General features: G+C 41.4%; 1 protein-coding gene across 1 annotated transcript in view; it reads right to left on the reverse strand.

Annotated features, from left to right (window-relative positions):
- Positions 1 to 24,945, reverse strand: part of LOC137261849 (spectrin alpha chain, non-erythrocytic 1-like) — a 315,782-nt gene that overhangs the window by 10,529 nt on the left and 280,308 nt on the right. Inside the window, exons 15-17 of the mRNA XM_067799651.1 lie at positions 5,288 to 5,437; positions 4,502 to 4,635; positions 207 to 286 (exon numbers count right to left, since the gene is read on the reverse strand). Of these exons, the coding sequence (XP_067655752.1) occupies positions 207 to 286; positions 4,502 to 4,635; positions 5,288 to 5,437 (364 nt within the window). The remainder of the gene's footprint in view (positions 1 to 206; positions 287 to 4,501; positions 4,636 to 5,287; positions 5,438 to 24,945) is intronic.

Raw genomic sequence — 24,945 nt, forward strand, 5'->3', positions numbered from 1 at the left:
TTTATTCATATGTAAGGAGATCTTGTGTAGTATTCTTTGTGTATACAGTAGATACCAGCATGTATACAGTATATACCAGTCTGTATACAGTAGATGCCAGTCTGTATACAGTAGATGCCTGTCTGTATGCCATAGATGCCGGAGGATACCTGTCTGTATAAAGTAGTAACACCTGCATGATTGTGGTACAAGAAGTATTGATCTACCTTAGATCCATGTCATCTTTCTCTTTTCCTTTGAAGTTGTATAGCACCACGTACACATCTGTGTCTTTCCTCTTTGATTTCTGGAAGAACATGAGAACAAGATACTGCATCAAACAATCCCTGTATACTTTGAGGCCAGGATAACAGTATACAGGTACAGTGACATCTCACATGTGTCCTGGAAGGGGTATGAGATACATATTGATGTACACATGTACAGTTTGTAACCACCTAGAGAGGGGTTATAGATGTGACAGATGTACAGTGCTAGAGATGTGAAACATGTACAGTGTGTAACTGACTGGTGAGGGGTTATAGATTAGATATATGTGCAGTTTGTTACTGACTGTAGAGGGGTTATAGATGTGACATATGTACAGTATGTTACTGACTGTAGAGGGGTTATAGATGTGACATATGTACAGTATGTTACTGACTGTAGAGGGGTTATAGATGTGACATATGTACAGTATGTTACTGACTGTAGAGGGGTTATAGATGTGACACATGTACACTTTGTTACTGACTGGTGAGGGGTTATAGATGTGACACGTGCAGTTTGTTACCAGTTAGAGAGGGATTATAGATGTGACACATGTACAGTATGTTACTGACTGTAGAGGGGTTATAGATGTGACACATGTACACTTTGTTACTGACTGGTGAGGGGTTATAGATGTGACACGTGCAGTTTGTTACCAGTTTGAGAGGGATTATAGATGTGACACATGTACAGTGTGTTAGTGACTGGAAAGGGGTTATAGATGTGACACATGTACAATTTGTTACTGACAGGAGAGGGGTTATAGATGTGACACGTGCAGTTTGTTACCAGTTAGAGAGGGATTATATATGTGACACATGTACAGTTTGTTTCTGACAGGAGAGGGGTTATAGATGTCACACATGTACACTTTGTTACCAGGTAGAGAGGGATTATAGATGTGACACATGTACACTTTGTTACTGACAGGAGAGGGGTTATAGATGTCACACATGTACACTTTGTTACTGACAGGAGAGGGGCTAGAGATGTGACATATGTACACTTTGTTACCAGTTAGAGAGGGGTTATAGATGTGACACATGTACACTTTGTTACCAGGTAGAGAGGGATTATAGATGTGACACATGTACACTTTGTTACTGACAGGAGAGGGGTTATAGATGTCACACATGTACACTTTGTTACTGACAGGAGAGGGGCTAGAGATGTGACATATGTACACTTTGTTACCAGTTAGAGAGGGGTTATAGATGTGACACATGTACACTTTGTTACCAGGTAGAGAGGGATTATAGATGTGACACATGTACACTTTGTTACTGACAGGAGAGGGGTTATAGATGTCACACATGTACACTTTGTTACTGACAGGAGAGGGGCTAGAGATGTGACATATGTACACTTTGTTACCAGGTAGAGAGGGATTATAGATGTGACACATGTACACTTTGTTACTGACAGGAGAGGGGCTAGAGATGTGACACATGTACAGTTTGTTACTGACAGGAGAGGGATTATAGATGTCACACATGTACAATTTGTTACTGACAGGAGAGGGGCTAGAGATGTGACACATGTACAGTGTGTTACTGACAGGAGAGGGGCTATAGATGTGACACATGTACAGTGTGTTACTGACTGGAAACGGGTTATAGATGTGACGTATGTGGAGTATGTTACTGACAGGAGAGGGGCTATAGATGTGACACATGTACAGTTTGCTCCTGACTGGAGTGGGGTTATAGATGTGTCAAAAACTGGAGAGGGGTTATAGATGTGACACATGTACAGTTTGCTCCTAACTGGAGAGGGTTTATAGATGTGACACATGTACAGTTTGCTCCTGACTGGGGAGGGGTTATAGATGTGACACATGTACAGTTTGCTCCTAACTGGGGTGGGGCTAGAGATGTGACACATGTACAGTTTGCTCCTAACTGGAGAGGGGTTATAGATGTGACACATGTACAGTTTGCTCCTAACTGGAGAGGGGCTAGAGATGTGACACATGTACAGTTTGCTCCTAACTGGAGAGGGGCTAGAGATGTGACACATGTACAGTGTGTTACTGACTGGAGAGGGGCTAGAGATGTGACACATGTACAGTGTGTTACTGACTGGAGAGGGGTTATAGATGTGACACATGTACAGTTTGCTCCTAACTGGAGAGGGGCTAGAGATGTGACACATGTACAGTTTGCTCCTAACTGGAGAGGGGTTATAGATGTGACACATGTACAGTTTCCTCCTAACTGGAGAGGGGTTATAGATGTGACACATGTACAGTTTGCTCCTAACTGGAGAGGGGTTATAGATGTGTCAAAAACTGGAGAGGGGTTATAGATGTGACACATGTACAGTTTGCTCCTGACTGGGGTGGGGCTAGAGATGTGACACATGTACAGTTTGCTCCTAACTGGAGAGGGGTTATAGATGTGACACATGTACAGTTTGCTCCTAACTGGAGAGGGGCTAGAGATGTGACACATGTACAGTTTGCTCCTAACTGGAGAGGGGCTAGAGATATGCCACATGTACCGTTTGCTCCTAACAGGAGAGGGGCTAGAGATGTGACACATGTACAGTGTGTTACTGACAGGAGAGGGGCTAGAGATGTGACACATGTACAGTGTGTTACTGACTGGAGAGGGGTTATAGATGTGACACATGTACAGTTTGCTCCTAACTGGAGAGGGGCTAGAGATGTGACACATGTACAGTTTGCTCCTAACTGGAGAGGGGTTATAGATGTGTCAAAAACTGGAGAGGGGTTATAGATGTGACACATGTACAGTTTGCTCCTAACTGGAGAGGGGTTATAGATGTGTCAAAAACTGGAGAGGGGTTATAGATGTGACACATGTACAGTTTGCTCCTGACTGGAGAGGGGTTATAGATGTGACACATGTACAGTTTGCTCCTAACTGGAGAGGGGCTAGAGATGTGACACATGTACAGTTTGCTCCTAACTGGAGAGGGGTTATAGATGTGTCAAAAACTGGAGAGGGGTTATAGATGTGACACATGTACAGTTTCCTCCTAACTGGAGAGGGGTTATAGATGTGACACATGTACAGTTTGCTCCTAACTGGAGAGGGGCTAGAGATGTGACACATGTACAGTTTGCTCCTAGCTGGAGAGGGGCTAGAGATATGCCACATGTACCGTTTGCTCCTAACTGGAGAGGGGCTATAGATGTGACACATGTACAGTTTCCTCCTAACTGGAGAGGGTTTATAGATGTGACACATGTACAGTTTGCTCCTAACTGGAGAGGGGTTATAGATGTGACACATGTACAGTTTGCTCCTAACTGGGGTGGGGCTAGAGATGTGACACATGTACAGTTTGCTCCTAACTGGAGAGGGGTTATAGATGTGACACATGTACAGTTTGCTCCTAACTGGAGAGGGGCTAGAGATATGCCACATGTACCGTTTGCTCCTAACAGGAGAGGGGCTAGAGATGTGACACATGTACCGTTTGCTCCTAACTGGAGAGGGGCTAGAGATGTGACACATGTACAGTTTGCTCCTAACTGGAGAGGGGCTAGAGATGTGACACATGTACACTTTGTTACCAGGTAGAGAGGGATTATAGATGTGACACATGTACAGTTTGTTACTGACTGGAGTGGGGTTATAGATGTGTCAATGACTGGAGAGGGGCTAGAGATGTGACACATGTACAGTTTGCTCCTAACTGGAGAGGGGCTAGAGATGTGACACATGTACACTTTGTTACCAGGTAGAGAGGGATTATAGATGTGACACATGTACAATGTGTTACTGTCTGGAGTGGGGTTATAGATGTGTCAATGACTGGAGAGGGGCTAGAGATGTGACACATGTACAGTTTGCTCCTAACTGGAGAGGGGCTAGAGATGTGACACATGTACACTTTGTTACCAGGTAGAGAGGGATTATAGATGTGACACATGTACAATGTGTTACTGTCTGGAGTGGGGTTATAGATGTGTCAATGACTGGAGAGGGGCTAGAGATGTGACACACGTACAGTTTGCTCCTAACTGGAGAGGGGCTAGAGATGTGACACATGTACACTTTGTTACCAGGTAGAGAGGGATTATAGATGTGACACATGTACAATGTGTTACTGTCTGGAGTGGGGTTATAGATGTGTCAATGACTGGAGAGGGGCTAGAGATGTGACACATGTACAGTTTGTTACTGACTGGAGAGGGGTTATAGATGTGACACACATGGACTGTGTATTGGGATTAGATATGACACATGTACAGTTACTTGTTGATTTGAGATTTACTGACCGGTGATTGGAGAGGGGAAGGAGTATGACTTCGATGTTTCCGTTCCTCAATCTCGAGAGAGCTGGAGCGATGACTGAACCCAAGTTTCTTTCTATACGAGGCGCTTGTCATTGTGTCAACTGGACTGTTGGGAGCTGTTAACACAAGTCCTACAACATCAGGGCTGTGAATTGGTAAACAATGGTATTGCTACAGATATGTGGGTAAAGTGGTTTGACAGTCAAGTGTTGCTATTTTGTTGTTATGAATACACGAGAATAACAACATGAGAGAAAAATTGTGTCCACTTTAGTGCTGTTTTGTGAATCAGTTTTGAAAAGGAAATAATGACATCATAAAGAAACCCATTACAGCTGGTTTAACCAGTATATGGGAATACAGAAATAATAATAGAATGTATGTTGTTTAACAAACATATTGCAGCATACCAGGAGAATGTATTACCTGAGATTCTACCTGAAGTAGGGAGATATAGAAATCTTAGAGCACAGATCTAATTTCTCTCAAAAATGCATCTTATAACAGACATGGCATATTCAAATGTTACTTTCAAATCAGTTATCAGTTAGGAGCAGAAAGTCAAGTATCTTTGTGCTCAGCCTCCTTCCACTACATGCATGTAGTTACATATTCTCTCTAGTTCATAAAATGTGAAATCCAGTGGCACAGCAAAAATCAGAGCCAACATATTAGCATGATTAGTCCAGTTAAGCCAACTTGGCACCTGCCATAACAAATGGTAGGTCTGTTACTGATATACCTATACCAAACAGTTATTTGCTGTACCTCCGAAACAAGTGTTAGTAAATGAACTGCTCTTCTTCTTTGTTGTTTCATCTATACCGAGTAACTGTTTCGGTGGGTCGGGTGTGTCAAGTGAAAAACTCTTCATCCGAGCATTCAGTTTCTTCCTTCTTGTTTTAGGACTGTGACTTGCTGTAACATTTTAACAACATTTTAACATTTACAGTATTTACATCAGCATGGATTCATCAATACCTACCAGGATACTATGGCAGATGAGGCTACCAAAGCCCCAAGCAGTATCAACCCCTAAATCTGGATATGTATATGTCATACAAGTAAATGTTGGTAGACATATATTTCAACCTCCACTGAGAGCTTGCTACAATTTGGAACTGCCATGAGAAAGAGAAACATTCTGTGCAGAGAGACCACTTTGGCAAGGCCAAAGCTGTGAGGAAGATGTTACAGTCAATGTTCTCCACTTTCCTCATGACACATGCTAATAGGTACAAGCATAAGAAAGCATCCATTCCCAAATTATACCAGTAGGTGTTCATATCAGCAGCTTGCTGATCTGCTACAAGACTGACACATAGAGGGCCTGTGGTTTGTGATAAGTACTAAAAACACCAAGTGCTCTTTGTCATTGTTACTGTCCATCTAGCATTTCTGGATGGTTAACAAGAAGCATTATGTCTTTATCTGTTCACGGGACCTACTCAACCCTCTCCAGATGGATTCTTGAAGGAATGGCGATTTAGGAATTCCCATCATAACCTTGATCTGGTACATCCACCAATTCAACATAACAGGTCTGTTGATAGCCTGAGCATCGACATTGAGGGATCTCTTTGAGTTCAACCACAGGTGCAAATAATGTTGGACAACAGAGAGAAAATGACCAGTTTTTGTATATGCAAAGTGAATCAAGCAGAGTTAGGCAATGTGTGCCCCTGGCTTAGGTTAAAAAATATTTGTACCATATCAATAAAATTTGCCTCCAGTACTCCTGCCATCTTATTATTCAACAGCTTGAAGGAACAAAATAGGCAAAATTTGAAAAGAAATAACACATTACCTAAATTAACCATAAGACTGTTGGATATTTTTCAGAGCCACTATAGGATATGTTCGCCATCCAGACAGAAAGTGAAAGAAGGTTAAGTCCAAACTGTAACCCTAACCTATCCCTAACCTTAACCCCTTAACCTAATCCTGAGTATTAGAGGGAAGGATTATTGGTAAACATGGCAAAATAGTCACAAAATAATGAGCTATTGTAAGGACTTTTGTAACATTTATTCCACAAAAAACACTTCTGGCGTACCGGATAAATGAAAGCAAAGGAAGTAACACTGCAACTATTCCACATTGCAAACATGTGATTCAACCACTATATTTAGCTTCAACTTCCTTTTTCTTTCATTCCGTTGAACCAGAAGTTTTCAGGGGTAATGGCGGTGAAGAATGATTTGATACACCGTGAGTGATGTTTAACATGTTGAATTATCAAATATGAGATTGGGAATCTCAGACCATGTGAGCAAGTGGGTGTCCACCTTTGATGATTGTGATATCTTATTTTGATATTACAAACATTTTTTAATCTGAAGCAAGGGAACTATGTTGCCAACCTTTGCTCACTTTTTTTACCCATTGTGAAACCCATTAGTATCCTTTGCAGTCATCATCTGAAAAGTACCATGTCTGATAGTGCTTGTTATATGCATGCCTCCCTTGACATAGTTATTGTTTACTTGTTAGCTGATTCTGGTTGTTCCAGGCTCAACATAAATGTCAAATACTTGCATACTGACATGTTTCAAACTTCCATTCCGCAGTCTTCATGAACATTTGTCCCAGTGATCATGCTAGAACCAGTCAACATGTGATTTACACTGAAGGACTTGGTTTGCTGGAACCAGTCAACATGTGATTTACACTGAAGGACTTGGTTTGCTGGAACCAGTCAACATGTGATTTATACTGAAGGACTTGGTTTGCTGGAACCAGTCAACATGTGATTCATGCTGACAGACTTGGTTTGCTGAAACCAGTCAACATGTGGTTTTGTGCTGACGGACTCTGTTTGCTGTCACCGTTGAAATTTCCCCTACATCTAAGGTTGTGGTTTGTTCTCGTTGTTTCTAATACATGAGTATTTCAATGTGTGGATATTAATGTAAGTCAGATGATCATGGCATGTGTTTCCTCAAAACTATTAGAAATATGGACAGTTGAGCTTTTTGTATGTCTGAAAACTGTGTTAAATTACACTTCTTTTTATACTTAGCATCATTAATGAAGGGTCAAACCATTGGTAATGCTGTTTCTTAAAAGTGGTAAAACTTCATATTTGTTTGAAATATATACAACTGAGTGTTCTACAAACTTTCTTAACAGTATTACTATGTTCATTAACATCTGATACATTCTGTTACAAATGGCAATTTTTTATATAGAGCTGATTCTTGCTCCAGCACTACGTGAATATGTGTCATTATTATTATTATACTAACATTTGTATAGTGCCAATATCCAGTTCAAATGCTGAAAGGTGCTTTGTTTTCCCTCGATCATTGGTTGTCCATTACAACTGCACATCATATTTTCAGTCTCAACTCCCTGGGGACCATACAACTCTTACTGCCTACTAGGCGCACCAATCTAATGTGGCTTTCCCATCCTTACAAGGTACCCATTCACAGCTGGGTCGACTGGGACACATAGTCACAGTACTTGTCCAGTTTTAATGCGCATTGCTGTATCCACAACTAGGTGTTTGCACGTATTCGTGTGGTCACCATCCGGTCATCTACAAATGGATTTGTGGGTTCTTTTAAGTGTACAGGGTTGCATACTGAACACAAGGGGTTGGGACAACACTCAAAGAGCCTCTATACAAAGCTGACTCCAAGATTTTTACACCCAGTCACAGGTGGGCTTTATCCCAGCACCTCCAAGCTTGCTGGGTTACTTGCCTGGTGCCTTAGACAGCTCACCCACCATGTCATGTGTTTGGCACATGTTTTATGAAAAACTGTGCAGACCAAAGATAAGTAGCATTAAATGTACGGATGTGACAGCAGGCTGAAAACCCATGGCAGATACTTTGTGAGAGTGTGCAAAAGATGTGTGAATGTTTGTATGTAACATTTTAAAGTTGTAAATATTTTCAATCGTCTATGCAACAAGTCCAGCTGTTTGCAAGTTTCTCTGTGTGTATATAATGTCATGCTGACAATTTTGCCTCAGGTCCTAAAATGCTGTTATGACCACTGAGCACCATCAGTCACTGAAGATATTGTTCCACAAATTGCAACATCGTAGCAATATAACTTTCATCATTCCAAACTGTGCTCCACTGAAACGTGATATCTCCTATGAGATATCATTTTGACAGTAGTTTTGTACAATGCCCCGACAATGCTACGATGTCATGAAGTTGATGACGTCACTATGCTATGACATTGCTGAACTGCGAATTTAATGGCAGTACTGTGTTCAGAGATGTACATTTTTCATTGAAAACTAATGAAGAATGATTTTGGATGATAAGCCTTGGACATTTACTTTATCAACTAGTATTTTATATCAGTAGACACTTGGGCGAGATTCTCTATGTCTCAACCCTCGTACTATTCAACAATTTACACAGAATTGTAGATGAGTGTATTTTACATCATGTACATCATATTTTCCACACCTATCTACCAGGAAGTTAGTTCAAATACCATATTGTTTGAAGCCTCCTATTAAGAATATATAATGTGATCATGTAGAATCATAGGTTGTGCAGGTGATATGGATAAATATCCAATTTCAGTTTATTTGTTGGCAAAATGCAGTCCTTGGATGCATAAAGAATTTCACAATTCATCTTGAGTATTTTTAACAACTGATATGAAGTCATATATACAGGTATATACAGCAACATCCTGTCTTGTTTTAGCTTGACAGATTGTTTAGAAGTGTTAAAAGGAGGCACACAAAACTAATATGATGGTACTGAAGCTCACCTGCATATATTTTCCATAGATTGATGTCCCATCACACAATCTTACACTACCACCTATATTGAAACACTCAACATTGACAAGAAGGAGACAGAGTACCAGCCTTGCAACAATGTTGGGTAATCCGTCAGCTTGATGTTATTCAATCTTTGTGCCATTTCTTCTACTTAATGTTACAATTCCTAGCACCCTGCTGTTTGCTTCCAGAAATATTTCTTCATTCTGATACATTTTCAAATAACAAAATGGTGAATTATCAATTTAGATGACTTTCCACTCATCAGCCTTCTCTTGTAACAATCATCCACATTGAAGAGAAAATTAAACAATTTGTTTAATAAAAACAAAAATGTGTCCAAACAAATAACCTTGTCATCATTTGAGTGAGTATGGTTTTCCCAGTACTCTTCAAGCAATACAAAGGCAGGGCACACCAGAAATGGACTTCATACACTGTACCCACCATGACAAGTGAATGTTTTAACGGCCAGACTAAACTACCACCCATGTTTAGTTTGAGCTAACTGGTAAGCAATGATGCATCTTAGAATGAGTTCCAGTCACAGGTCACATAAAGACAAAATTCAAACTGAAAACACCCATGATTGCATGAATCATTAGATGCTTTGGTAACAAAAAGGTAATACGAAAGATCATCGCTGAGTCAAATATAAACAAAGTATGAATATAAAAACTCTCTCAGATAAAAAATATCAAAGACAGTTGTATCAATATAAAGTCATTGTATCCCAATTGCATAGATATACGCTGATGATGTTGATCATTCAATTGTCTGGTTCAGACTCAATTATTTAAAGACCGATACCATAACTGGAATATTGCTGAGTGCTGTGTAAAACTAAACTCACTCACTGACTATTTTCTTCCCCAAATTCAAAGTATGAAATTATTTTGACACTGATTTCTGTTAACGGTCTCAAAAAATATCTGATCATTAATAGAAAACGTGACTTGAGAATCCTTTAAACTAATGTTACCATAATTTTTATCTATATCTGAGGGAGCCTTGTACTGACTGGCCACATTCTTTACCACTTCCTTCACTGGATCAATAGAGAATTATTGAATTTCCAACCTGTGTTTTAGTGTTCTTCAGCAAGTGTAACTTTATGTCAACCAGCGAGTGGCCCGTCTTATAACCTGAAGACATACACCATTACTAAATTGGTTATAACCTTTTCCAGAACCTTTTAAGACTTGAATTCTGATTTACCCATATATCCAATAAATGAAGTTCACAAATTGTATGTAATAACTGTTTCCTTGCTCTAGGGTTATTAGCATCCTGACATTAGATATATCTAGTAATGTTCGCTATCAAATCAGACCATCTTCTTTATCATAAGGACATACCTCATCACCCCTCTTCATTATCCATCAAAAGTAACATAAACTACCATTGTCATCAATCTCAACTCCCTTGTCATTTAGAGTGAGTGAATGAGTTTGGTTTAACACTGCTTTTAGCAATATTCAAGCAATATCACGACAGGGGACATCAGTAATAGGCTTCCCACATTTTGGCAATGTGGGGAATCGAACCTGGGTGTTTGGCATGATGTGCGAACACTGTAACCACTAGGCTACCCCACCAAACCCTAGTCATTTAGATATATTATGTAATTGATTTTCTACATTTGTATTAATCAAAATTGCACTGACATTGCACTATGCATTGACAAGTTAACTATTGAAGCCAGAAGCCAGAAGCCAGATCTTTGTATGAGAAGTCAGATCTTTTTACGACAAACAAATCTATGGAAGATTCAACAGAAGACTGTAGCCAAGAAGTAAACTTTTTTTTTAATAGAAAGCTAAATTCTGGAAAATGGAAGCACTTCAGATGAACTGTTTAGGTGTCTGAAAAAGCCAAGCATCAACAAAAGTCCAAACTATTTGGTACTGATCAAACTGGTCTATGTCTGGTTGTTATGTTGGTGATAACATACAACTAATACATGATAATGCAGCATACACAGCCGCGTATTGGGGGGGATAAAAAGCACCTCTTATTCAGCGAGAGCCGCGTATTGGGGGTTTTAAATTTTGAATTCGTATTGTACCTATTATTTCAATCAATCTAGCAGTAATAATCAAAGATTAGCTTTTCTTATGAGAGAGGTTACTTTCTGTGCTAATCAGAAGAACTATTAATGTGTTTTGATAACAATTGCTTGCAATGTCGGGGGCTTATACTGGTAAATGAACATGTGTTTGAGAGAAAGGGGATTATGAGATGTTGTTACAGGAGGTAAGTGTTTGTTACTCATCATTGGGAGTGAATAGTAAGTTCCTGTGTTTGCACATTGATTGAGTTAACGGTGATAAGGTTACAAAACCTTCTTCTAAATTAAATCATTCATTCATTCATTTTGTGGAGTCCATTGCCAATCTTCTGAAATTTGTTTGCTTTCAAAACAAATATAAGTATGCCCATCTTCATAAATATTTGGGGAGATTCAACTGCAAGTGTATACATCACAATAAATCAGTATCGTGTAGCTTATTTTAATTCTATAATACATGTACTTGAATTGTGATACTTATTCGAAACAATGTGCAGATTATATTGAAATGTTCAGCAAGTCATTATGTTTGATGTACAAGTAGTGTGTGCAAAATGTATATGCAAATAAATACTATCTCTACTCAATGGTTGGATTGGGTTATCCAGGGTAAAACTAATCAGATTGTAGCGCTTTAAAGAAAAATAAACTCGTCAAAAAGCTTGTTAGTCCTACATGTACATTTCAGGCATCCTTGCTGTAAAGGCCAAATATTGATTTCATTTATATCACTTTAAATGGCTCAACTGATTTACTAAGTAAAGAATTTAGTTAATGTTTCCATAATTCCACTGTTTCAAATGCACCACTATACTGTCATATTAATTAGTAGTAAGGGTTAGAAGTTTATTTTCATTTCATATTCTTGAATGCTGCATTTCATTTTTGATATGGTGATCCTTTTATGTCAACCTAAATGGGAAGGGGGATAATTTGATATAGGGTTGGCAGAATGACCATGTGGTTTGTGGCAAGCACATGTGGACCCAGACATGACACATGTGAAGTCTACAGTAATGGTAAGCCACATATTCATGCATATTATTCATTTATTAGACATGTTCATTGGTGAAATGTGTTTGTAATGGTATCATCTTAACTTGTAGAAAACATAACAATGATAATATTTTCATAATTTAGGTTTGATTGCTGTTTTGGACTTGACTTATTGAAAATGGCTTTGACTTCAAAACTTGTTCACGAGTGTTCTTTTGGCCTGAAGTTGATGTTAAAGATGTTTGAAATATTAAGCTTGCCATTTATGCAATGTAATGAGTTACTTTTTGTGCTATAATCTACATTGTCATAGGTATATGATATGCATATGATGTCAAGATGTTGTTGCTCTGTGACTTTAGTGAAGGAAAATGATAGCCATATAATTAATTATATTCTTTTGTTTGTTACAGTCAATCTAATGTTGAAACTTAGTCTCAAGAATAAAGGAAGAACAGGAATATTTTTTTTTTGTTATCAACACTTGTGATTATGCATGTTCATGATACACAAACTTTTTCATGATAGCTAGAGTTAATAAAACCGAAATCCAGCATATCGATTGGTCAATGATGAAACCAATAGTCAAGCTTCTTTCATAGAAGATTAGTAGGCATGTGCGTAAATTCTTCTTTACTGCCACTGACATAGATGTTTTGAACAATTTAACCTCACACAATGATATGAGAGGGACAATATGTTTAATTATGTCTTACATACAAAGAATACAAATGTGTTAAGAAAATACACACGCCACCAAAAGTCCACAAGAGAAAGTGTAATAAAATTACGTAAAACGTTACATATATGACATGTATTCACTCCTTGCTTTCTTTCAACATATACATGTACCTTTACAACGCAATTAAAAAATTATGACGAGACAGTTTCCTGTAATCTCCGTAACCTGCCAGGGATATCAGGCATGAATAGCCCTAATTAGTCTCGCCACAGCCAGCCAGGCAATCAGCACGGGGTTCCAGGTGTTGAACAGTGAAGTGGCTCTCGGGCTTAATGAGTTAAATGACTAAAATATTGGTCTTTTGTTCTGAAAAACCCTTTCTTTTTCAACTTTGGCAGTGATTGTATTAAATGGAACAATATTTTGTTCAACGATATCCATTCTTATTCAGTTACAAATGGACTCTCATTTCTCTTGTTTTTCACTGAAAGAGGTTGAAATCATGGTGACCTCCAATATTGTTATTTTGTGTGTAGAAATTATAGGTCATATTAAAGAATGCAGATATTAGTTAAAGATCAAGAACATTTGTTCCCTCTGTAGGACCATTTAAAGACCAGTTTATTCAAAATTGGAGGGAAAATATCATGGCAAGCTCAAAAGGTATCTATTATCGATGGTACAAACACTCCATGGATTTTGAAATATGTTTTCTCCTCCCTAAATTTATTTCACAACAACTGTTGCATTCTGAACATCAAACTATAACTTTCTGGTTGAAACTGGCTGCTGGAGGGGAACACCGATGAGAAGGGTAACTTTGCCCTCTCTGCAGCTCACCAGCAGTTGCAGATGAATTTCAATATCTTTTTAAATACAAGCCTTTATTTCTGAAAGACCCATTTTTGTTCGAAATCAATTTCTACAATGGTAAAATCTCTCAAAAATGTCAAACCTCCTCAAACCCATAAGAACAAACACTTTACGTAACTTAGCAAAATATATTAAAACTGTTTCCAAAAGGCTAAAGTTAAATTCAGATTGTAACATCAATGCTTTTTGAATTAGTTATAATATATCTGTATATGCATTTTGAACAGCAATGTACATCCCTGCTATCTTAGCATTTATTGTATTCATATACATGTAACTGTCTCATGTACCACCGCTGGTATGTTTTGAGAATAAAGAAGAAGATGACGATGATGATGTAAGTGGATGGCACTGAAGCGATCATTGATGGCTCAAGGGAATCTTTAAAAGTGCTGTTGATACTATAAATTATTTTACTAAAATATCTTCTATGATTACCCCTACCAGTACTTTTTGACTCTTGCTATGTTTGAATATTAATTGGTGTCCTGAATTTTGTGAGCTCCTTGAAATCAAATTGTTTATATATTACAGATAATCATTAGAGGGATGAAAATTCGCTAACACCTCATGGCAGACTGGTGATTATCAAATCCTTACTGGTGTATAACCTCAAAGTGGATATGGCTCTACAGTAACCACAGCAGACAAAAACTTCGAGACAATGTACATATGCATCAACACATATACCATAAATGTGTGTGTGTATTTCTTATGCAACAACCAAGTATTGTTCTTATCCTCAAAACAGTGTCAACACATCAGGGATGTTTTGGCTACTACATAGAATGTTGCAGAATGATTTCTACTCCCTTGCTGTAATCCATGTTTGATGGTATGAACCTACAGGATCCATCTGTTTATATGTCACCACTGACGTGACACTCAGTGTATTCATAGCTGGCAGAGTGGTAACACCACCTGGAACACCTGACAAAGGTTCCCCTTTACGCTTTCTCAAGATGGTAAATTCTGAAGCTAACGAATGAAGGTCTGATGTGGCAAATGTATTACATGTTATGTAACATGCACGTGCAAGAACACCTACAGCATTTTCAGTTGAGTTTAGAGCAACCACATAAACCAAAGGATCAACCAAGAACACTTTGATTGATCAATTATTTTGATCTGTCATGCAGAATTTGTCAAAAGGTCCTGTTTATGCATGTAGATTTACTTACACATACTGAATACACCAATGTGCTAATGTAAATATGTTCTTTCTTCAAAGCATTAACTGCTATTATGTTGGCTGATTGCTCATTGTTAGCTAACTAGATTATCTGTGTTAAGAATGATGGACATTATATAGTTGTCACGTGTGTGGAGAAATCAGCACTAGTTAAAACGTAATACACAATGTTTAAATGTTAGATTAATAGAAGACACATGGCATGGTACAATTGCTTTATGTGGATATTGACGCATACAATGCATGAAGAACATAGTAGGCTGTTGTTATTACTATAAATGTAGTTGTTATTAATTTAGATATTTGTATCTTGTTTTATTCATTTTTATTCATTTGTTCATTCAACGGAATCATTCCAATCCATTTAGTTTGTCAGCGTGAGGTTATTATGGTCTCTCATTCTGACCATGGCGTGGAAATGTGCTGTTGCATATTGTGTACTTGGGCACATCGATATCATGGTCATCTTGAAGTATCTTCTTCAACCTTCTGGAAGAAGGCATATCCTTATACTGATTTTGTCTTGGAATTGATTAAAAAATAGTCATCTTTTGGATCCATTGATATTTCCATCTTGATTTTTATGCGAACAACCACCTATATATCAAATTGACAATCTGCTTAAACAACATGGTCATGAAGTTGTACGCCTCTGAATAATCTGTCTACTAAATCTAATGGAACTGGTATGGGCCAACCCTAAAAAACTTGTTGCACAAAAGACCAAATCGCAAAGTTAGCTGAAATAAAACGCATTATGATTGATGAAATTTGTTACATCTCCGGAGATTTGTGGAAAATGTGTGTATCATGTTTCGTGAGTAGAAGAACAAGATTGGCAAAATGATGGTTTGCAAACCATCACGGTAACACCACTGATCAAAGATTTGAACTCAGTGAAAATCTACAATGTTCATTATATCCTAAGACTTCTCAGATATATAGTCCAGACATGCTGATTCTCACTTTTTCTAGAGTGGTTCATACTTTGCCTTCCAAGTCATGTGCAACAACTCTTGTGATGATCTCTCGATCACCCTGAAGTAAAAGCTCCAAGTGGCAGTGTCTCTCATTTTTCCAGTTTTGTGATCACCGTTTGCAGGGGTTCAAAAGTAACTTGTCCTGACTAATTTTCAACTTGCCCTGATTTTGACACAATGTTTGATGTTCATGTTCACTGGACTATTCATCGAAGAGTGATAATTTTCAAAGAACGATAGCTCTAAATTACTACTATTGTGAAATGTAATAGCTACATTATGAACACATATGAAATCCAAGTTTATTTGCAGTTTGGAGCCATATCGTTAAAATCTAAATATTTTAGATATTTAAATACTTACCTTACCATAGGACATATGCATATTACCTAAAAATGCTTAGCTTAGAAGAGATCAGACAGTCGTTGATTCACCATTCTCATGAATGACTACCTCATGTGTCGACGAGTGTATAGGCACGGAAGTGACGTGATCTCCTGAACGGCGCAACCACGGACCTTTCAAAATTCACTTTTACTGAAAAGGAAAATCCAGTCTGAAGAGCCCAGAGAGGGGAGGCACATCCAGCATTGGGAGGGAAATCACCGTCCTATGGTAAGGTAAGTATTTAAATATCTTCAATATTTAGATTTTAACTAATTTTTAACTTACCTTACCATAGGACATATGCATAAGGCTTCGACAGTAGGTTGGCAGTGTCAGGCTCCAGAGGACCAAACCCAACTGATGCCAGCAGATATCATACAATCTTGAAAAACCAGTGGAGTCAGGTACAGGAAACATCCTAACGAGTGGCAGGACGAGTGAGCCATAGAGCGACCACTAGAGGACCTAAGGACTGGAGACCATGCACGTCCTCCACTGCCAAGTCGCGTAAGTAGTGGCTGACAAAGACCATCGATGACCTCCAGAAGCAACCCTCCATTATAGCTGGAACCATGCAGTTCCTGTGGAGGGCCATCATGGAAGCTAAAGCTGTGATTTCATGGGAGTTGTGAGCCTTGGGCATTGTAAGCGGCCAGGATTGTAGAACGCAACCATAAAGCAATGGTGTTCCTATTTACCTCGCCCTTGCACGTCAACGAAATGGGAATGAATAATCTCTTCCGACCTCGTCTCAAAGGAGCAGACCGAGCTATATAAAGTTCCAAAGCACACACCGGGCACAGCAGAGTCTCCTCCATATCATCAGGGGCCAAAATTGCTGAGAGAGGAGGAATGGTAAACAGTCGATCGGGCTGACCTGGAAACTGATTTTCCGCAATAAAGTCCCATAACAAACCTAAATGGGCACATCCTTGACGAGCGTGGATCTCACTAACCCTGGCAGCGGTAGCCAGAGCCAGAAGAAAAACTGTCTTCCTGGACAAGCCGTCAAAAGAAACCGCCTCCAAAGGTTCACAGGGACGGCCTCGAAGATGTTTCAAGATGATGTTAAGGTCCTACGCTGAAGGACGAAATCTGATCTTCTGATCCACTAGTTTGAACGCCTTGAGCATAGCTGTAAGCTCCGGGACTTTAGAAACTTGTCTATCACATTGACGGCCAGAACAGAGTTCAATGTTGACAAACAGGTTCCTATGGTACTGCCCTTGAGATGCCAAGAAGAGCGGAGGAAAATAAGGAAATCAGCAATGAATTGTGGTGACGCAGACGAGGGATCTTGAGACTTCTGGGAGCAGAACTTCTCAAAGGACAACCATTTATCGTCATACAAAGATCTGGTAGAGGTACGATGAGCTTGGGCGATGACCTTAGCTATTCGAGTAGAGTAACCCTTAGCACTCAATGCCTTGTAAATGATCCATCCATATAGATGAAACCTCATCGGGTCTGGATGTAACTGACGACTGTGAGGGTGGCGCAGAAGGCTGGGCCACTCTGGTAATGAAAGGATGTGTCCGTCAGCGAGACAGCGCAGCTCTGGAAACCATGACCTGGTTGGCCACCAGGGTGCGACCAAAAGCACATGAATCCTCCCTGTCTGTCTGATTTTGCTGATGACTGCCGCCAGTAGAACTGGCGGAGGGAAGGCGTAAGCGTCCAATCCTTCCCATGAGAGGGACATTGTGTCGACTGCCCAAGCTACTGGATCTGGAATTGGGGACACGTATACCAGCAACTGACGATTTAGACTTGTGGCGAACAGATACATCCGGGTACACCTGAGATTTCTGCACAGAAGGTGGAACACTTCTGGGTGGAGCATCCATTCCAGATGGTCTTCCAGGCCTGGACAGAGCATCATTCAGGACGTTCCTGCAGGCCGTCATATGTCGAGCTGTTGCTTGATGTAGTTGATGTCTAGAAGCCCTGCGAGAGGAAACATCTGGTCTAACAGTTTCTTCGACCAGGTGGCTCCCTGATTCCGAATAACCCATACCACAGTGGAACAGTCTGACGCCATGAGAAGTTTGGAATTCTCCTGCACAGGAATCCAATGGCGTACTGCCAGAATGACCGCTTGCATCTCCAGGTTGTTGATATGCCAGCCTTGATCTGTGCCTGACCACAGCCCCGAGGTCGTTTGCACGTTGAGATGGGACGCATCTATGAACAGCTCGTCATCGTGGGTGAATTCTTTCAAAGAGACGCCAACGCAAACGTTCGATGGGACCGTCCACCAACGAAGGTACAGATGTAAACTGAGGTAACAGGAAGTGCACATGTAGTTTGTCCCTCAGAATAAAACGCAGAAGAAACTGTTGAAGTGGCCGGAGCATGAGGCAACCTCTGTGGAAAAGATCTTGAGCCGAAGTGAGGAGGCCCAACAGAGATTGCCAGTTCGTCAGAGACGTCAGTTCCTGTGACAGCATGAAATGTGACTTGTCTAGATTGATAATCCACCCCAGTTGCTGAAGAAGGCGAGTGGTGAAAAATCAACTGTCCGCGAAGCAAATGAGGCTCGAAGTTGTTCAGGAGGCAGCCGTCTATGTAGGGATCGAAGTCTATTCCCATCAGATGAAGGAAACGGGTGATTGGAGACGTGATCCGTGTAAACAGCCACGGGGCCGAGGAAATTCCAAACGGGAGGACCCTCCAATCGTAATGTACCCCGTTGAAGATGAACCAAAGAAAACTTCCGGTGGCATCGAAAAATTGGAACATGGCTTTATGCGTCCTGCAAGTCGAGACTGGCTAACCACGCTCCTGGTCGCAGATTGGCACGCAGTAGATCTAGGGTAACCATATGAAAATGAGGCGGGTCCGAAAGGTATAGACAGTTGAAAACCGCCATGTTGTGGATCATCCGATATTTGTCCGAATCCTTCTTGGGGGACAAGGAAGATGGGAGAGTAAAACCCTGGGGAGTGAGCGGGATCGACTACTAACTCTATGGCTTGCTTCTCCAACAGCACTTGAATATTGGCTTGAAGTAAGAGCTGCTGTTCCTGAGAGTACACCCGCATCTGAGGTGCAGATGTTAGTGGCGGTAGGGTGACAATCGGCAGTTTGTAACCGGTCCTTATGATGTTTGTGATGTAGTGAACTTCTAGGAATGTCCAGGTGAGCCAAAAGATTCCTAGTCTTCCATCAACTGGTCTCGGTTGAACAGGCACGATTGGGGGTGGGAGGACCCAGTCGTGAGTGTTCCCTCTGCCGGGAGTAGAGGGTGCGTCTCGCAAATGGTCCTGGGGTCTTGCTTGGGCATCAGGGTCCGGGCGTCCATGACCTCGACCTATGGCGAACACAGATCTAATCGACTCTCTACAGGGATGCAGTGACGTTTCTCTCGTCCATGCGATGACCGCCTACCACGAAAGGCAGAACTCAGTGCTTCAAATGTAGAAAACGAGACTTCCGTGTTAGTAAGCTCCGCATGTTGTCGATAAATCTCGGGAATCTTACCGTCGAACATGAACCACAAAGCAAAGGGACCCATAACAACTGTCGCTTTAATTCTTCCTGCCAAGTGCATGGGTCCAAATAGCCAGTACGTTGCACCGTGGAGGTCATTGCCAACACCACACGCAAGTGAGGGTCATGGAGAAATTGCCCTGCCATTAAAAAAAAGTCGTAAAGTGATCAATCCTAGAGGTCCGAAAGCCGCTGCTGAAGCAGCTGAAGCCAACACCGATACTGGCTTCAGCATCCACTTCAATTCCGTGTCAATGGCAAGTAGCTTGGTGTCCTGTACCAAGTAGGAGGAAGAAAAGGAACCAGATAAGCGCTTCAAAGATTCGTCATGCGCCGCTCCAGAATCTGCAAAGTCCAGGCTCTGTATTTTGTAATCCGCCTTATGCGATTTGGGCACTCTAATCGTCAGGATAAGTGATAGCTTGGCGAAGTCCTCATCCAACTATCAACTACCATAAGATGCGGCAGCAAAAGTAACTCCGGAGAAAGTTGAATGGCCTTCGAGTCTGACGACTCCGACGACGGTGATGGGCAAACCGGCAGTCAGTCGGCTATCCAGTCGTAAATGGCAGAGGGAGGAAGATAAGTCATCAATCTCTCAAGATGGCTCCTCATAGTAATCTGGAGAGAAAACGTTCCTTAGTATCATCCCATGACACAGACAGTGGTTGGAGGCGATGGGAGGATGACGATGGCAACGCATGAGGCACTGACTGCAAGGGCTTGCCCGCCGGGAACCGAGAGCGTTGAAGATGTAGAGAGCGTCGGGGTGATCATGGCCTGGACCTATACTAGCGCCGATCCCTATCTGCTGATGACCTGGACATAGACCGAGACCTGTGACAATGGTAACGGCGAGGGGAGCGAGACCTGAGACAACGGCTTGAGCTGGAGTGCGACCTCCTGGTATGTCTAGAGCGTTCTACGTTGATGCGCCAAGCCCTTTCCTCCATAAACTATCTCTGCAGATCCGCCTCTCGTGTGAAGTGTGCGAAAAAGACAAATGCAGGATATGGTAATCAGAAGGCAGCAGCATCAGCGTCGGCGCTGGTGGTGGCATCTGCGTCGGTGTGGATAGGCCTTGGCGCCGTAAACAGCTCCGGCATTGAACCCAGTTCTGGTGTCGGCGTCAGCATCAGCGTTGGTAGAGGTGCCAAAGTCGGCGTCAGCGTAGGAAAAACAGCAGGCTCAGTAGAGGGAGGCGGCACTAGCATCGGAGTGCCTAGAGAAAAATGCTTCCCATTCGCAGTAGATAAGCCTTGAACTCCATTGTAGACAGGGGCTTGCAATGTACACAGCGCTGGTCAAGAGAGCAGGAAACGGTGGCGCAGTCCGGACACGAGGGGTGGGGGTACTTCGCTGACTTAAGGACTTTACACACAGTACAAAAACTGACGAGTCATAAACAGCTACCGCAACATATAACCAGCGAGTAAACCTTTAACTCGCATAGCAGAAATACACCTGTTCATTAAAAATGCGACGAACACCCCTAATTAATAAAAATAGGCACGTCCAAAGGCGGGGCAGAGACAAGATGGCTGCCCAACTAAAGACATGCTACGTGAGAAAAAAGGAAAAAGCATAGAGCAAATGGATAAACCATAAAGAAAGCAAAGCGTAAGATGGTGTAAGAACTAACCCAAGTTATGCACACCATGCCAAGACCATGCAAGAACAGCTGAGATGTGAGAAAAACAAGACCCACATCGAACGGATCAAGTGAGGTAGCCAGGTAACTGAAGTTAATTCCATTCTTCATTCACATAACATGAAAGCAAAAAACATACCTACCGCTTGTGTGAAAAAAATAAAAACAAAGGTAGAAATCTGAAAACAAAAACTGAAACTATAAGCGAACCAAACGAAACATCCGACCACAAGGACGCTTGAAGTTAAAGTGAATTTTGAAAGGTCAGCGCTTGCACGGTTCAGGAGATCATGTCACTTCCGTGCCTATACACTCATTGATACATGCGGTAGTCATTCATGAGAATGGCGAATCAACGACTGTCTGATCTCTTCTAAGCGAAGCTTGTGGAAATATGCATATGTCCTATGGTAAGGTAAGTTAAAAATAGTGGAAATTATATATCAGTCCACAGACAATTAAGATACCATTAATTGATTGCCCAAAATGAAAACTTACTTGTCCTGGGCGTCGGGCGATGGGATTTTTTAACACCTGATTTGTACAGTTACTTTATGGAGGTGTGGACTTGCGATCCGCAATCCCTCCTGCTAAAGTGACAGTTTCCACTTCAATGGTTCTGATTAACTCTACAACTCCATCTGTTATGACAAATCACTCTACCACTCCAGAATGGTGCACGCTTTCAGTTTGATTCGGCACTTTGGACTAGTGTGTCACTTCCATTTAGTGTGATGCTCATTAAAGAACACCGACAGGTTGGTCAAGTCAAGTCAATGTTCTGCTCTCATTTAGTTCATCTGGTTCGGCGCTTCAGACCAGTGCACTGCTTCCATTTGGTTCTGCTCTGCAGACCAGTGCACTGTTCCTGTTCAGTTCCGCGCTTCAGACCAGTGCACTGCTTTCATTTGGTTCCGCTCTGCAGACCAGTGCACTGCTCCTGTTCAGACCAATGTGTCTCTCCTGGACAGTTCAGCACTTCCCTACAGAGCAGCGCTCCCATTTGGCTTGACACTCCCAACCAATGCACTGCTTCTGATTGTTACGGACTTACAGACAGTGCTCAGCCATTAATTGGTTCAATGCCCCAAGCTAGTTCTGCTTGACTACATGTAACAATAGTGCAATCTCTGCTGTTTTTTTGTTTCCTGTTAGTAACTTAATTTCCTGCTGCGACACTCTCTACAAGGTCAGGCAGGATTCTCAGCTACAGGTGTCAGTGGAACTCTTGAAATTCATAATGACTGCAGGTGGAGGATTCCCTGTGGCGGTGACGCCTGGTGCACTAGGTCCCAAACACCCTGAACCTACGTTCTTCATCTTCCACTCCTATTTCAGGTTGCCCCTCCTACCGTAGTCATTCCAGAAAACAGCAGCAAACCCTTTACCAGCTCCTTTAGCACCGCCAGGTCCAATCAACCCAAAGCAGCAGGATCTTCTAAATGTTGACTCAATGACATCAGTCAGTCCTGTCAGCTGTAGATTCACCAGTCGGCAGAAGACTGGACAATTCTGGATAACCCATTCATTCAGTTGACTTTCTCTATGGAATTTAAGCTTCTTCTAGTAGGATCTCCTCCCTTAATGCTACACCTGGTTCTAAGAATGTACCCTGTAACCAAGACAGCCATTCTGAGAACCAAAATAGAAACCTTACTTCAGAAGATTGTGGTGGAATCAAAAAGCTCAGATTATATCTTCAACATTAAGCTTTTCATCACAATGTACCTACAGCAACCTTCTCACTTTCAGACAGTCTCAGTGGCTCTTCTGCCCACCATCATCAAGCCGGAGGAATTCATGGACAGCCTTTACCTGCATGATGGTTATCTCCATGACATTCTCGAGAACATCCACTTTCAGTGTCGTGTCCTCCCATTTGGAATTTCCATGGCCCCTTGCTTATTCACATGGGTTATGAAGCTATTCATTTATCAAGATTCAAGGTTTGATTCTCCTAGAGCTGGCACAACCCAGAATTCTCCTTCAGTGACAGGAATAGTGACATCAGCCCAAGCACAACAGTTTCTTTGTCTGAACATCAGAGTTGGCAATTCCCACAAGCTGACCTCACTACCCATGACGCTCCATCCCCATCTTCAAAGGAGGCTGGTGGAATCAAACGTTTGTGTTGCATCACCTGTTCATAGATACCCCTCTGAATGAGTGAGCAGCTCATCCACTAGACCTTCAAGTGACAGAGTTGTGGTCTCCGATAGATCAAGCCTGTCACATCAATATTCTGGGAGTTCAGGGCAGTAATACTGGCAAAACCTTCTTCCTTAATTAAGTGGTACAAAAATGCCACTGTGTATCTGGCACATCAACCAGATTAGATCCACAGGTTCTCCACAGCTACTTCAGTGGGCTCAGCAGTTCTACAGCCTCGGGGACTCACTGAACATCACAGTCAGTGCAAATCTGTTCTGATCAGCTCGACCATCCTCAACAGAGTGGAAGCTGAATCCTCAGATATTCAAGACTCACTACTTTCCAATTTTGAGTCCAGTAGTGGACTTTTTTGCAACCCTATTCAAGACTCAGCCTCTGAAGTTTGTGTCCCCAATCCCAGATCCTCTGGCAAGGCAATGCGATGCATGGGAGGACTTCAAAGCATATGCCTTTCCACTAGTGCTTTGGTCATGCCCTACTTGCCAGATACAAGTTGGTTTGTCCACAAGCTTACCGATGTCATGATCCACCCTCACTCAGTTCAGATGACCTGAGACACTCCATCTACATGCTTGGCTCATCTATATAAATCCTTCATTGCTAAGGGTTATTTGCAAGTGGCTACAGCGATTACTACAGCTGATCATACTTCTACACAATGACACTACAATGATAAACAAGACTTATGAAGCTTATTGTAAGGTGAAGGGCATCACTTCTCCTTAAGCATCACGGCAGGTAGTTGCTGAATATTTAAAGCATCTATGTTTTTCGAGAAAGTTGAAGGGCTCCACATTGGCTTGGTATCTGGCTGCCCTCAATACGGTAATAGCCTCTTCTGTGCCTAAACTCCAGTCCCTGCCTCTAGTCTGGGATCATCTGGTCATTCTGTGCAGAATATGAACCATTGGCAGGGAAAGATTTTGGGTCTATTCCTTGAAGGCCTTTTCCGTTATGGTTCTTACGGAACTTCATGCTCTAGATGTCAACCGAGTGTAGTTTGAGAGGAAAAGGAGTTTTCCTTGGCTTAAGGTGGGACTTTGTTGCCAAGAATCACTTGCCAGGACAGCCATACCGACTCCTTGCCATTGCCCCTGTGTTCACCTCTCCTCTCCTCCTTGAGCAATTAAATCAGTGAAGTGTTTGATTTTCAATTACCTATGAGGTCT

The sequence above is a fragment of the Haliotis asinina genome, chromosome 14 (genome assembly GCF_037392515.1).
Source record: "Haliotis asinina isolate JCU_RB_2024 chromosome 14, JCU_Hal_asi_v2, whole genome shotgun sequence".
Classification (NCBI taxonomy): domain Eukaryota; kingdom Metazoa; phylum Mollusca; class Gastropoda; order Lepetellida; family Haliotidae; genus Haliotis; species Haliotis asinina.